The sequence below is a fragment of the Papio anubis genome, chromosome 7 (genome assembly GCF_008728515.1).
Source record: "Papio anubis isolate 15944 chromosome 7, Panubis1.0, whole genome shotgun sequence".
NCBI lineage: Eukaryota > Metazoa > Chordata > Mammalia > Primates > Cercopithecidae > Papio > Papio anubis.
The window spans coordinates 88,772,137-88,788,202 of record NC_044982.1 but is presented as its reverse complement, the minus strand read 5'-3'; the positions used below and the strand labels follow the sequence as shown (position 1 = coordinate 88,788,202).

Below are 16,066 nucleotides of genomic sequence, written 5' to 3'. Positions count from 1 at the left end.
CCCCCAACATCCTAGCCAAGGATTAAGAGCCAATACAAAATAAACCAAGAGAAGCAATACAGGGAAGCATCTGCAATGGAAAGCCAGACAGCAGCCACACCAACACACTGGGATGCTCCTGTAAAGTCTCGGTCTCCTCAGCTTATCCTGGGTCCCTCTACACATGGCGCCAGGGGCAGGATGCCAGCACAGCCTCCTTGCTACAAATGGGGTTGGAGGATGCACCTGGCCTGCTGCCTGCTTCAACAGCTGCAGTTGGAACATCTCAGAGAGTTGGGTCATTCAAGGTCAACCCCACAACTTACAAAGTTGGGCTGCAGCTAACTTGGGCAGAGGACTGGAGTGTCTTGCTGGGTTGGTTTGGGAAAGGGGATGCTCCCCGGCTTCCCTAGGTGGTTTGTATGTTCCTCGGGGAGGATAGGAGGTTGCCATGCAAGGACATGCCATATGCCTTTACCATCAACCACCACAGCTGTCAGCAGGCCTTTCTTCTTGGTGCTCAGCCGGTCGTGTGCCTGGCACTGCTGGTCCCGGAAGCTGGGCAGACCCTTGGGGCAGGGCAGGTTCTCGCAGACCGCGTGTTCCACACTGGCACCCGGGCAGTGTGTGCCTCCAGGCCCAGGGCTAGAAGGAAGACGAAGGTCTGCATTAACCAGATGGTGCGACTAAAGAGCAGGAGAGCTGTGTTTCTGTCTCTCTTGCCAGGAGCGGGGGAGGGCAGGGCAAGGTTTCCAAAGCCACCCCCTCTCTGCTGTTACAGACCAAATGCCCACAATCCCAGACCCACATTGCCGGCATGTTTAAGTGAACCCTCTGAAACGTGCATCTGAGAACTGCAAATCAAGGTCATATGGAAAGAGAAGGCAGTGAGTATCAGTTCAGCAAGATCCACCCATTGCGTCCTTCATCTGATCTGAACTTAAAATTTGGCCATGGGTAACACTGAAAACCCAAAGGACATTTTTAGAGTGTGTGTGTGTTTGTGTGTGTGTGTGTGTGTGTTCTGCAGGGGTCTTCTCTGACATGAAGACCTGTAAATGGCCTCCAGGTATACTCTGGAGGTTAAGTTTCAGGATGAGTAAATACATAGCTCGTTTACTTTATAATGAAAAGAATAAGAACAAGGAGTTCACCTGCTCGTGGGCTTCGAGTGGAGACCAGTTAGATCTGGGCTGCACTATCTTTGCCTAGGCAGGTGTGAGACCACACATGGTCAATGCTGTGGTCTTGGGTCCTAGATGCTCTGTGCCGAGGCTGGGGTTTTAAGCCATTCTGGAGACCCAGGCTGTGTTCACTGGCCAAGTCCACACGTGTGAGGGCCTGGCTGGCCAAAGCATGGCTCTGCCCTGTGCTTCTGCAAGGCCCCAGGGTGTCCTTGGAGGACTCAGGCCTGGGCAACCTCACTGGTTCCATTCATTTCCATGATGCCAAGGTCATCATGATGGAATAAGATTTCTTATCCACTCCCACCCCCAACACTTTTTATTGAAATTCAGCCTACGAAAGAAAGAAAAGGGCACACGTCCAAACTGTTCTGGTCAATGAATTCCCACAAATCACACACACCTGTTGGCCAAATGTCATCTCGACACACTATTCATTTCATGTTGTGTATTTCTTTTTCTTCCTTTGTCATTTTTCATGTTCAGAGAGCAAGGCCACCCTGCGATTGTTGCTTTAGGGGAGAGAGATAACAGCAGAAGACGGCAGAAGCCTTTGGGCTTTCGTGTCATAAAGGTCTACACCAGGGGTTGAAAAGCTGTTTCTGTGAAGGGCCAGATAGTGAATATTTTTGGTTTTGTGGGTCATACAGTCTCCAATCACTCATCTGCCACTGTAGCACAAAAGCAGCTAGAGATAACATGTAAAAGAACAGGCATGGCTGTGTCCCAATAAAACTTTATCAAACACCTGGTGGTGAGCCAGATTTGGCCCACGGGCCTTAAGTTTGCCAGCTCCTGGTCTACACAGATGTCTTGGAGAAAATATCCTGATGAGAAAGGCCCCTTTCATACTTCTGTCTATCTCATACACACCAGAAAACAGTTCCCTTCCCCAGGAGAAGAAGAGATCTAGAGAGATTAAACCTACTGGTGGCCCCATAGTGGGGCTCTGCTGGTCTTCAAGTTAGGCAACAGCTAAACCTCTAGAAGGTTGATGGAATCTGAGAAAAGAGGGGATTTGTGTTCTGCTTCCTGTCTAGAAAGCAAGGGAGGCATCAGTTTCAGAGAAATGATTGCTTGGTGTGTTTAGGCAGAAGGGGCTCAGACAGCCTTCCCAGGAACCCTGGCCCAGGTACCACTGGCAGACAGAATCAATCAAATCCTGTGCCACGAAGCACAGTGTGGAAGGAGCAGAGAGGGGCTGGCCCCCAAGAGTTACATGTATCAGCAGGAAAAACATCACCCTGGCAATAAGTGAGTCTTCATGAGCGGGCGCCAGAGAAGGAACAAGAGAGGCAGCAGATGCAGCATGGCACAACGTTTCAGGCTGAACTAGGCCCACAAAACTCTATGCAGAGGTCCTAACCTCTGGTGCCTCAGAGTGCAACCAGATTTGGAAATAGGGCCAACAGGACACAGATAAAATTAGTTAAAATGAGGCTATACTAGAGTAGGTTGAGCCCCTAATCCAATATGAAGTGTCCTTATAAAAAGAGGACATCTGGAGATACACACACACACACACACACACACACACACACACACACACACACACAAAGGGAGAACACCATAAGAAGATGAAAGCAGAGACTGGGATAATCCTTCTATACTCCAAAGATTGCCAGCAAGCCACCAGAAGCTGGGAGAGAGGCCTGGAACAGATTCTCCCTCACATTGCTCAGGAGAAACCAACCCTGTCGACACCCTGATTTGGACTTCCAGCCTCCAGGATCGTACAACAATCACTTTCAGTTGCTGAAGCCACCTGGTTGGGGGTCCTTTGTTATGGCAGCCCCAGGAAACTAAGGAACCAGACAACATAGGGACCAGATGTTCCTCACGGAATTTAGATGCAGACTCAGAGAAAGCAGGACAGACATTGAAGTCATGAGGAACACAACATGGACTGGAAGGGAGTATAAAAATACAAATTAGGTGGGTTTGTAGAAGAATAAAGGAAGCTACATTTCCTACACACTTGAGTATAGACTGCGATTGGTGAACATCATGTGATTAACTTCCTAAGTTGTTACTGAGTTTCCATTAGCGCTTCAGTTTCCTCCCTTTCCAGTAGCTGATTTCTCCAGTTTTACATCTGCCTAACCCACATACAACAATTACCTTTACCCCTGACAATGAGGAGGTGGAGAGGAGATGTGATATGATATGATGTAAGAGAAATGGATCCAGAAGAAAGTGGGTCTGGAGGTGGAGCCCATGGGATACGACACGTGCCTTGGCACACCTCCCTCCAGATCTGCTTATGCTGCTGCTTCTCCCTGACAACTTCTCCAACAGGCAGTCTCTATGTGGCCCCTTATCTAGCTCACAGACCCCGTAATCCCCACTTCCCACCTCCTAACCCTCTGTCCATCTTTGAGGTCACCCCCACCCTATTTTTCCTTCCTACCTAGACCATCTCCAAATCTTGTTTGGGTTTCTGCTATGTTGCTTTCCAGGAACAACCTTATGAAATGGAGAGCTGTCTTCCTCCTGTTCCTCTTATTTGGAAGGATCTTATCTTCCAAATATCTGGGTTCTGTGTTCTCAGCAGAGAGCATTGAACAGGATGGTCTTCAATAAGTAGTAAACTGAGTTGAACTATATTATCAGAGCTTATCTCAAAATGACCGACAGAGGGAATGATGTCAGGGAAGAGAGCTGAGGAGGAAGCACCGGGAATCCATTTCTCCATCCAGACAATAATCATACTGGCAAAAACTATCTGAAGAAACTATTGTGAAACTCTGCAGTCTACTTGAAAGCCTGCAGCTTCCAGGGGAAAGCCAGGTCAATTTCAGTTAATTTTGCTCAATTTCAGCCTTTAGTGTGGTAACAGTTACTGCCCATCTTTCACCCCAAGGCAGGCAGCTATGTCTGTGCTCCTGGTGCAACTTTCCGGAGTCAGGATGAGCAATAAGGACCATATCTTCCAAATATCTGATTTCTGTGTTCTGACTGCTAATTGCCACTTTCAGTTGTTAAGGTGCAGATGCAGAAGATGGCTGGCATTGTTGTAACCTCCACCAGGTGAAGTGGCTTCCAGGGGATTTCCCTCCTTTTTCCTTTTAGGAGCCAGAAATTTAAGCACAAAGACATTTAAAAACAACTTCATCTAGGAGAACTTAGAAAGCCACCAGAAATTGCTAGGAAAAGACACAGGCTCAAACAAGACCTGATAAGACCTTAAGCTTTCACTTCAGGTTGATTCCTGATCCAGGGATACCACTAAATCATAAAACAAAACAAAACACCCTGGAGAAGGGGTAGAACCTATTTCTAGAGTTACTACATTCTAAGATTTGAATGTCTAGTTTTTCATGAAAACATCATAAGGCATACAAAGAAACAGGAAAGTATGGTTCATTCAAAAGAACAAAATATATTGGCAGAACCTGTCCCTGAGGAAATCCAGATGTTGGCCTTGCTAGACAAATACTTTAAAACAACTGTCTTAAAAATGCTCAGGAACCAAATGAAGGCACAGATAGAGTCAGGAAGACAATCTGTAAACAAAATGGGAATATCAATAAAGATATGGAAATTAAGGAAACAATGATAAATTTTGGAATTGAAAGTATAAGAACTGAAATGAAAAAATCCACCAGTTCAGGGCAGATTTTAGCAGGCAGAAGAAAGAATTAGCAAACTTGAATACAGGACAATTGAAATAGCTGAGTCTGAGAAGTAAAAAGAAAAAAATGTAGAAAAGCAAGCAGAGATAATCTGTGGGACACCATCAAGTGGATCAATGTATGCACTATGCAAGTCTCAGGAGACAAAAAGAGAGAAAGGGGTTAGAGATTATTTGAAGAAGAAATGGCTGAAACTTTCCAAATGTGAAGAAAGACGTGACTCTACAAATCCAAGAAGCTTGAGAAATTCCAAGTAGGATACAAGGACCCATACTAAGACACATTATAATTAAACTGCCAAAAGACAAAGACAGAACCTTGAAAGCACCAATAGAAGAGTGACACATCCCATACAAGGGATCTTCAACAAGATTATTAGCCAACTTCTCACCAGAAACCTGGGAGGCCAAAAAGAAGTGTGCTTACATATTTAAAGTGCCTCAGAACAGAACTGTCAACCAAGAATTCTATATCCATATAACTGTCCCTCAAAAATCAAGGTGGAAATTAAGACATTCGCAGATAAACAAAAAATGGAGAAAGTTTGTTACCACTAGACCTGCATTACAATAAATGCTAAAGGGAGTCCTTCAAGTTCAAATGAAAAGACACTAGATGTAACCTGAATGGAGGAGGAACAGGCTTTTCTCCCTGGTCCTGGTATGTGGCTTCTCTCAGCATGCTTCTTCAGTGGCTTGTGATGCATTCCACCTCCATGTGGGCAGCATTCTCCTATACTCCAATGGGTAGCTTCCAAGCACACCAACTTTTTGGATAGATTCCTATCCTGGTTTGAGATGCAGTTTCCTCCCTTGGAACCTTTCCCTCACACCCTTAAGTGTGACTTCCCAGAGAGTGCCACCAGTACAGAACCGCTACAAGCCTCTCCCTCATTCAGTGGACGCCAGGTACACCCTCTCTAACAAGGTACAAGGAATTTCATTCCTGGATGAAACTGTGGTAGCAGCTACTGTCCGTCCTTCACAGTAGCTGTGTGTGGGTCCCTGTCATACAGATCTGTTCCTTCCTTGGGTGCTCTGCCTCAGACCTAAAGACACTGGATGCCACCTGTATCTTGTCTTCCTATATTCCTTAGAGTTCTCTTTACCTCTCAGTAAGTTGCCATTACTCCAACCACCTGTTACAGCTAATATTTCCTTAAACTTCCCCTGATTAAAAAATATGACCAAAAGAATGGATTTTCTTCAGTTTTATTTAAGTCATTATTTTGAACAACATGAGAAAGGAGAGAAGTAATCCACTAGGTGCATGATTTGCTACCTAAATAATCCCCAATTGCTATGTGGCAGGACCCTGCATGCGGTCCTTCATTTATGACTGACTCTATAACACAGGGCCTCTACAGTTACATCAGTGAGGGCCTCCTGCATGTGCAGCTGACCTCTGAACAATGTGAGGGTTAGAAATGCTGACCCCTCACATGTAGAAAATCCACATACAACTTTTAACACCCCAAAAACTTAACTATTAATAGCCTATTATTGACTGGAAGTCTTACTGATCACATAAATTAACATGTTTTGTAGGTTATATGTATTTCATACTATATTCTTATAGTAAAGTCAGCTAGAGAAAAGGTTAAGAAAATCATAAGGAGGAGAAAATATGTTTCCTACTCAGTAAGTGGAAGTGGATCATCATAAAGGCCTTCATCCTTATCATCTTCACATTAAGCAGGCTGAGGAAGAGGAGGGGCGGTCTTGCTGTCTCAGGAGCGGCAGAGACAGAATAAAACCCATGTATAAGTGGATCTGCACAGTTCACACCCATGTTGTTCAAGAGTAAACTGCACATTGGTCCTGAGACAACAGAAAGGGGCACCCTCCATCTGTGGCATAGAGAAGACAGAAGGAGAATCCTTGTGGAGGAGGGTATGGCTAGCAGAGTTTCCACAGATGGCTTCCTGACACAAGTTCTGGGGGAGGACTCAAAGGAGACCCCAACTTTCCCAAGGACCCCACACTGGGCTGGGTGGATGAAGCTTGGATTGTGTGGACACGGGGGCTTCAGGAGACAGTGTGTGGGGCCAGCAAGTGCAGCAGGGGACCAAATCCCCAGAAGCAAATGGAGAGACTACCCTCACACAGTCTCAGGAGCAGAGGGCGGGGCTCTTATTCACTCTGGAAGTTGCTCTGAGCTACACAGTAAGGAGAAAAACAAAACACTTCTAGGGAGACTAAGATGACAGAAAGCCAACTTGGCATGGCTAAAATAAAGAACAGTTAATATAAGAGATTCATAATAGAGTTATCCCTTCCTAGGAGCTGAAGGCGGGTCTGGTCTTTCCCTCAGCCTCTCCTGTGAGGGCAGGAAGGCACAGGCCTGCCGGGCTCCATCGCAAGGCTCTGAGGTCCCATGAGGCCTCCAGGGGAAAGCCAGCAAGTTGCAATCTCATCCTGAAATGAGGACTGATCCCTGAGGACCGGGAAGAAACTTCAAGGAAAGAGGCACTTTCACATAAACAGTGATCATAAAACAGCCAACATGCCCAGAGGGCTCCCACTTTGCTGGCCCTTCTAACCCTTACTTCATTAAATCCACATACAGAATCAGAAGGTGCTCCTGACTGCATTCTTTGGGTGAGGAAACCAACGCTCCAACAGGCGACATAACCACTTGGCTGATGAGCAAGAGGTGGAGAGAAGAAATGTAGCGTGCAAGAGCTCCTGAACCCAGCAGGAACAGGCGCCCTGCCTCTGGGAGGGGCTGCCATTGGCCACCACGAGGCCTGAAGGACAGCCTGACTCACTGACCAGTCATCGGGGTGTGATGAGTTTTTAAATTTGTATTTTTACTATCAATCAACAGTTTCTAGTTTTTCTGTTCTAGGACTTTTCCTTTTTTTTTTTTTGACAGAGTCTTGCTCTGTCATTCAGGCTGGAGTGCAGTAGTAAGATCTCTGCTCACTGCAACCTCCACCTCCTGGGTTCAAGCGATTCTTGTGCCTCAGCCTCCTGAGTAGCTAAGATTACAGGTGTGCGCCACCATGCCCAGCTAATTTTTTTGTATTTTTAGTAGAGATGGGGTCTCGCCATGTTGGCCAGGCTGGTCATGAACTCCTGGCCTCAGGTGATCCAGCCACCTTGGCATCCCAAAGTGCTGGGATTATAGGCATGAGCCACTGTGCCAGGCCTGTTCTAGGACTCCTAAACATGAATGAAATAGAAGCTTAGATACAAAACCAAATGGCTTGCATGAGTACTTCACAGGAAAAGGATATTCAAATGGCAAATAAGGAAACAGACGGATGTTCAGCCTCCCTGTTGATGACGAAAGTACCAATTCCCCAGCCAGTTACTGCTACACATCCATCAGAACGGCCAAAACCAGAGAGAATTACTGACAACACCAGCGTCAGTGAAGACATGGGGCAAGTAGAAAGCCACCACAGCCATGGCAATGGAGATGGCACGGCCATTCTGCAAAGCTGGCAAGTTATGTAGCACACATGTGCACTCCAGGGGCCAGCAACTGCCCTCCTACTGCACCGACACATATCTGCACGTGCGCCCCAACACACACGCTCGACCGTGAGGAGCAATACTGTGCACGGAGCTGTGCTTCTTTGTATATTCTACCTTCATAAGTTTGTTTAAAAATAAGCAAAAGAGTAAGGTAGAGAGGCTTTGGTGAGAAGCTGAAAGTGTGGAGAGAAAGGAGAGCTCTACCCCAAATTTTCCCAAGCGCCTGCAGAACAAGGACCATCTCCTGCTGAGGTGGTCCTCAGTGCCTTGATAGACACAAGCACAGAGCAGAGAAGGTTTGCTGAGATCAACAGGAGCACATGGCAGAACATTTGTCCCTTTCTTTGCGAGTGGATGGACAGGTAGAATCAAGATAGGCTGGAAGAGAAAGATGCCACTTTTTATTTTCAGGTTTGCTGTATTAAATGAAGACAGACCAGAAGATAAAGTCACAACAGTGGTTTGGACCAGCTTCACCATCCAGAGACACAGGGCGCTCAGTAGAAAGCTGGTAGTTCTGGCCTCTGCCCTGGTAGCCCCTGGCTCTGTGAGCTCTGAGAAGGGAGCAGGGCAAAGCCATATGATTTCAGAAGGGCTGCCGAGCTGCTAACGCACCCTCACGGCAGCAGACATCCCAGTTTTAAGGCCTCCTCTGAAAGATGTCCAAGTAACACATGTAACTTATGCTTCAGTGTAGATATTTGAATTTTAAAAAATTATCCATATGAATGCCAGGTCGCTGGCACATCGAAAGCACACAGATGGGGGTTCACTGTGGAAGCAAAAACCAATTACAGGCACATAACTTTACACCAGCCGTCCTCCCACCGTCTTAGCAGGCTAGCTGCCTTCCTCTCCCTTTCTGGTGCACATGGGCTGCATCTCATGGTGACCCGGCTGTGTCCCAGCTCCGCACTCCACTCGCCTGCCCGCGCTGCACCTGCTGGGATGCAGCTGGCTTTTCACACAAGTGCATCTGAGCCTTTCTCTCCCCTCCCTCCCCAGCCCTTCCCTGCACACTAACTGTCCAGGGGTAACAGAAGGTGAATTAGAGATGCATTTTCTACCTTGTAGTCTTTTGACGTAACTCCCACCAACAGCAACATAAATTATGGCAGGAAAGGACGGGCCTAGGAAGCTGGTTTGGAAACACGGATGGTCCCTAAGGCCTCCACGTCAGCTAGCAAAAAATAAAAATTCCGAGAGCTGTGAAGACCAAGACTAAAAAAAATAATTGTGTGCGGGGGGACTCTCTTGCCAGTATTTTTGGACAGTGAATAAACCAGCTGCAGAAGACAGGGAGCGGAGCCAGGAATATAAAGTGAAGGGGGTGAGGAGGGAGTCGTGGGAGCGTTCCAAGCCTGAGACCTACATAGCAGTGAGATTGGGACATCCTTGTGAAATCTCGAGGCAGTAGGCCTGGTGATTTAAGGAGTGAGATGGGGAGAGGACACTGTTTTCGTCAGAGCTTGGCTCTGAGGCCCTGGTCAGCTGTGCTTTGTAACAATCACCACATCAGGGCATCCTGCAGAAGCACGCTGGAGGCTGCAGCCTGGACTTCATAAAACACGCCCACGTCCTGCGTCGCTTTGGGAAGCATCCGAGATGGTTGCTAATCCACCCACCCAAGGCCTGTCCCGCCTCTTCCCATTCACCTGGGCTGGATCCATGGAGGCGAGAAACTCCATAGAAAACTACATGGGAAAAAGGAGCACGTTGTTTTCATTCACAACAGAAAACAGAGCCACACTGTCACTGCGAAAGATCAAACAGACTACCAATATTATAGGAGCAAAAAGGTATCACTTCTCTTACTGGGGAAAAGTAAGGCTGGGTTCTGTGCTGAAGCTTGTTCTCAAGGTGATGCCGAGAACCCCAGGATGTGAGCTGTTGCCTTGCTGGAGAAGGGCAGGCACAACAGGTGACAGATGGGCCTCATGTGGCCATTCATAGCATCTGGGCCTCAGTGAGGGGGGATGATACAAGGGAATGAGGCCTACCTGGTGGTCTGCCACTTTTGGCCTAATCGTTTATGATCACGTTTGTGTTTCAGTGAAAAAATGATATTAGGGATGTGTTTTGGAGGCACTGGTATTGCAGAGAGATTGGTTTTCCTGGGCAAGTGCATGTCCAGGCAGGAAGGCGGTCAGCACATTTTATGGAGCGGCCCCTCTGCTGTAGGCACGGAAGGCGGCATGGTGTCCAAACAGGTGTGGCCTGTCCTGGGCCTGCACAGAGCTCAGCTCAAAGGCCAGTGGGGAGAACACAGTCAAAACAAGTGAGCAAATACATAACAACAATAACAGCTGTTACAACACCTGTAATGCAAGGAAGAGGTCCTGAGGGAGAGTTAAGCAGCACCCCATTTTAAGCAGGGTGTCAGGGACAAAGATCTCTTGAGAAGACATTTACATTAAAACCCAAGGAAGGGCAAAGGCAAGTTAAGGAAAGGGAAGACAGCACTGAGGAGGGTCCTGGGGTTGGAATGCTGTGGCTGAGAGCACAAAGGAGGCTTCGAGGCTGCAGGGGGCTGAATGGTGGGTGCCCTCGCCCTCAAAAGATACGTCCACTTGGAACTGGCAAATGAGACCTTATTTGGCAAAAGGGTCTTGGCAGACATAATTAAGCTAAGGATCTGGAGATGAGACCATCCTGGATTCGGGTAGGCCCTAAATTCAATGACAAGTGTTCTTCTAAGGGAAGAAAAGGTGGGAGGACACACAGAGAAGAGACCATGTGAAGTCAGAGGCAGAGATGGAGGTGATGTGCCTCCAAGCCAGGGAAGGCCAAGGGTTGCCTGGAGCCACAAAATGGATTCACCTTTGGAGTTTCAAGAAGGAAGCAGCTGTGCTGACACCTTGATTTTGGACTTCTGGTTTCTAGAACTGGGCTCCAAACCTGGCCTGCCACTGCCTTGTTGTGTGACTTTGGGCAAGTTACCAAACTTCAGTATAATTCTATTTTTTTTTTTTTTTTGAGATGGAGTCCCACTCTGACGCCCAGGCTGGAGTGCAGTGGTGTGATCTCGGCTCACAGCAAACTCAACCTCCCAGGGTTCAAGTGATTCTCCTGCCTCAGCCTCCCAAGTAGCTGGGATTACAGGCACGTGCCACCACATCTGGCTAATTTTCATACTTTTAGTAGAGACAGGGTTTCACCATGTTGGCCAGGCGGGTCTTGAACTCCTGACCTTAGGTGATCCATCTGCCTCAGTCTCCCAAAGTGCTGGAATTACAGGCGTCAGCCACTGGGCCCAGCCCCCTGATTCAGTTGCTGTTTTTTTTTTTTTTTTTTTTTTTCGGTACAATGAAGATAAAAATAATACCTCTCCCATAGGGCTGCATTCAATGATTTCCTACATAAAAGCCTAAGGGAACCCAGTGCATGGTGCGGGTCTGCTGCATTCACCACCCTTCTCATGACCAGACGTGGAAGAAGCAGAAAGGATGTAAGAGGAAGCTGCACGGACTCAAGGGCTTTGGACTAAAGCAATGTAAGGATGGTGGTGCTATTTACTGAGAGGGGAGATGTGGGCTAGGAGTAGAGGTCCCAGTTTAGAAAGGGTCCTGTTTGAAGTGTCTGGGAGAAAACTAAGAGGAGTTGGTGGGACTGCACCCCTTGTGGGTAGGCAGGGATTTTATCTGTCTTTGCTTCTTACTGCAGGCCCACGCCTAGCAGAGTTCAGGCGCTGGCATGGTTTACTGAAGGCTTCGCGTTGGAAAGGCTTCACCGGGAAGGGGCGTGTGGCTGGGAGGAGTGAGAACACTGCAGGCTCTTTCGGTTCCTTCTGCCATTGCCCTGCCCCACAGGACGATGCTGCTCAACAACAGAGATTGGACGTGAAGGTGCATCAATGACTGTAACAATCTGATGTGCTGAGACCCACAAACCCTCAGGTGTCTGTGTACCGAGGCCCTGCAAATTATCCCATTCCTCAATGATAAAATACAAGAAAAAGCAAGGGAAAGAATAGCCATGACTATCATGGCAAGGGAGAGGGAGGACCTGATGAAGAAGAAAGATTTTGACAACTTTGTGATTTACAGAACAGCCTCTCTCCTGGGGCCACGGGACCTGGAGGAATGGGGTGAGAATCCCAATACTAGACACCTCATGGCAGGGCAGGCCAGTGAGAGTATAGTAATGCAGCTGTCTGAACTGGGCGGTGTTTAGGATCCTCCCAGAGCAAAATGCCCCTGGGGTATCCCAGAGCAACCACGGGAGGCGGGTAGGACAGCAAGCAGTTCAGATGGTGAAAGCGGTCCTTCGGGCTACCAATGCAGGGGAAGCCCTAGCTAATATCATCCCAAGAAAGCAGACCACACCAGTTCCCTTCAAAGAGGCACCTACGGCATTTGCATAGCGTTGATAACTTCTTATTCTTGTAAGTGTTGCCCTCGCCTGAAGACAATTTAAATGTCGACAGTGTCAGGACACTGGGTCCTTCAGGCATTCGGAGGTTCTGATATCCTCCTGCTATGATGTTTACTGGGTGTCATCTGTTATGAGATAAGACACATAATGTGCCAAGAAGATCGATCTTCCACCAGGCCCCACAAACTCCAATCACAAACGTGGAACACCCATGACAACCACAACCCCTACCAGTTTCTCTCTGCACTTAACAAAGCCTTAGGCAGGGAAGGGCAACTGGTCCCATCCCCGTTCTTCCATCAGTGCTAATAATAAGAGGGGCTGCTTATTAAATACACAGCAAGGATTTTCTGTGCATTCCTGTGAATTCTTCCAAGTTTTAGATGAAGAGACAAGTACCAGCCATCAGCGCTGTAAGAAGTCATGCTGGTGGCCAGGCACGGTGGCTCACACCTGTAATCCCAGCACTTTGGGAGGCCGAGGTGGGCGGATCACCTGAGGTCAGGAGTTTGAGACCAGCCTGACCAACATGGAGGAACCCTGTCTCTACTAAAATTACAAAATTGATCAAGTGTGGTGGCGCATGGCTATAATCCCAGATACTTGGGAGGCTGAGGCAGGAGAATTGCTTGAATCCAGGAGGTGGAGGCTGTGATGAGCCGAGACTGTGCTACTGCACTCTAGCCTGGGCAACAAGAGCAAAACTCCATCTCAAAAAAAAAAAAAAAGTTGTGCTGGGATTTGAAGATCTGTCTGTCCTGGCTTTGAAGCCTGGCTCTTCCCACTCTACCATGTCAGCGCCCTCTGATTGATGCAACTAAGGCCAGGGAACAGAAGGGTCTTGAGGTCACATGACCATTAACCAACAAGGTCAGGCCCAAAGCCATGACTCCAAACCCAACCCTCTCTTCATGGGGCCAAAGGTCAAACTATTAACTTCAACATAGAGTAATGCAAAAACTACAACCACTTTCCATTAATTTCTCGCCATTTAGCTAAACAGGGTTTCTAATCATCTACCCATCTATGCCCTTAATTAAGAAGTCATTCCTGGGTTGGGTATGGTGGCTCACGCCTGTAATCCCAGCATTTTGGGAGGCCAAGGTGGACGGATCACGTGAGGTCAGGAGTTCGAGACCAGCCTGGCAACATGGCGTAACCCCATCTCTACTAAAAATACAAAAATTAGCTGGGAGTTGTGGCACACTCCTGTAATCCTAGCTACTTGTGAGGCTGAGGCAGGAGAATCACTTGAACCAGGGAGGCAGAGTTTGCAGAGAGCCGAGATTGCGCCACTGCACTATAGCCTGAGTGACAGAGTGAGGCTCCATCTCAAAAAAAAAAGAAGTCATTCCTAACAGACTAAACATCTACTACGTGCCCGACACTCTGCTGGGTGCTAGAGGGAAATGTTTTAATAAGACATAATTAATACGTAATGCCAATTCTTATAACATTGCTGGAAAAATGGTGTTCCTGTCACTGACTAAACTAGGAACATAAGCCTTCCTTTAATCCAGAGGTTCCAACATTGGCTGCTGTTGGAGTCACCTGGGAAGATAAAATATCCAATTCCTGGGTCCCACTCTTAGTGTTCTGCGATTTGATCAGTTTGGGGTATGACCTGGGCATCAGGATTTTTAAACACAAGAGGCATTTGCTAATTATCCATCAACAGGACTTAATTGTGGAGATTTCTTTACAGTTATTATTTAGAACTTGCTCATTTTCAAAATTGATGTGATACAACTGCTGACACACAAGGCACAAAACAGATCATTAAAAGAAATGGTAAGAAATGGGAAGCTGCATTTGACCCAGCAATCCCATTACTGGGTATATATCCAAGGATTATAAATCATTTCTACCATAAAGACACATGCACATGTATGTTTACTGTGGCACTATTCACAATAGCAAAGACTTGGAACCAACCCAAATGTCCATCAATGATGGACTGGATTAAGAAAATGTGGCACATATACACCATGGAATACTATGCAGCCATAAAAAACGACAGGTTCATGTCCTTTGCAGGGACATGGATGAAGCTGGAAACCATCATTCTCAGCAAACTAACACAAGAACAGAAAACCAAACACTGCATGTTCTCACTCATAAGTGGGAGCTGAACAATGAGAACACATGGACACAGGGAAGGAAACATCACAAACCGGGGCCTGTCGGGGGTTGAGGGGCTGGGGGAGGGATAGCATTAGGATAATTACCTAATGTAGATGACGGGTTGATGGGTGCAGCAAACCACCATGGCACGTGTATACCTATATAACGAACCTGCACGTTCTGCATATGTACCCCAGAACTTCAAGTATTAAAAAAAAAAAAGAAAGAAATGGGAAACTTCAAGAAAACAAGGGAAAAATCTGTGATGATGGAATTATCATCACTGAGCCCAAAATTGATCCCTGAGTTTTGTGGAACAAATGTACAAAGGTAAACAGGAAAGGTCATGGTGTCATTAGAGTCAATAAAAAGAAGCCAAAGAGAAAAAAACTAAAACATTGTTTTTCTAATAGTTATAGGAGGATCCATGAAAACTATTAGGATGAAGAAGACAGCTGAACCCAGATACTCTGTGAGTCATGAACCATCAGGCTGCTCCCACATCAGCAGACAGCCAATGTGGAATGACCCCAGACTTGGTAAACCACGAGGCAGGCAGGAGGAACTGTAATACAGCTGTCTCCGAAAATCTTTCCACTGGGGCCCAGGGAAGGAATGAGGGAGTCAGCTCACCCCAGAGTCTACCATATTCATGTTCACAGAAAGAGCAATTTAAGCTGAGATGTCATTTGACACACACGAGGCCCCTGCACCCTGGACCTTGGCTTGGTTTCATCTTTCTTATCTTCTGATGCTCATCGGAAGACAGACCCTGCTATGTGTGAGGCAGCGAGAGCTGCAGTTGGGAAACTCCAGTCGCAGCTCGTTGGGGTATGGCTGGTCAGGGGGACTTACGGGGGGTTGTCACATTTCCTCTGCCGGAAGCGGGCTCCCGTCCCACATGTTCGGCTGCACATGCTCCAGGCGCCCCACGGGCTCCAGTCTCCGTCCACATGCTCTGGGATGGGCGTCTTGCTCACACACTCCCCCGCGCGGCACCACTGAAACACAGCGGGGAGGGCCAGGGCCCAGGCACTCAGCAAAGCTGCTCACTGCAGCCCGCCAGGCCCCAAAATGCCACACTGCCAAAAACCCATTTTCTAAATTTACACAAAAGTACAGTATGTTTCAGCGTTTGCATGTTTGCTAATTTTAGTGACATGCCTTACTTACTCAAGCTGACACTCATATCCCTGTAGGGTTTGGATTTTGCCCTAAACTTTCAGATGGATGTGCTCCATTGGGATTTTCTAAATCCCAGGGAAAGGATTAATCTACATGGCTC

The 16,066-nt window shown here is 47.3% G+C and overlaps 1 protein-coding gene across 6 annotated transcripts in view; it reads right to left on the bottom strand.

Moving 5' to 3' along the window:
- Positions 1 to 16,066, bottom strand: part of ADAMTS17 (ADAM metallopeptidase with thrombospondin type 1 motif 17) — a 366,725-nt gene that overhangs the window by 136,633 nt on the left and 214,026 nt on the right. For all 6 annotated transcript variants that reach the window (XM_021940906.2, XM_021940905.2, XM_021940907.2 and 3 more), the window contains 2 exons: positions 15,637 to 15,782; positions 458 to 624 (listed from right to left, as the gene is read on the bottom strand). In XM_021940906.2, coding sequence (XP_021796598.2) covers positions 458 to 624; positions 15,637 to 15,782 — 313 coding nt within the window. The remainder of the gene's footprint in view (positions 1 to 457; positions 625 to 15,636; positions 15,783 to 16,066) is intronic.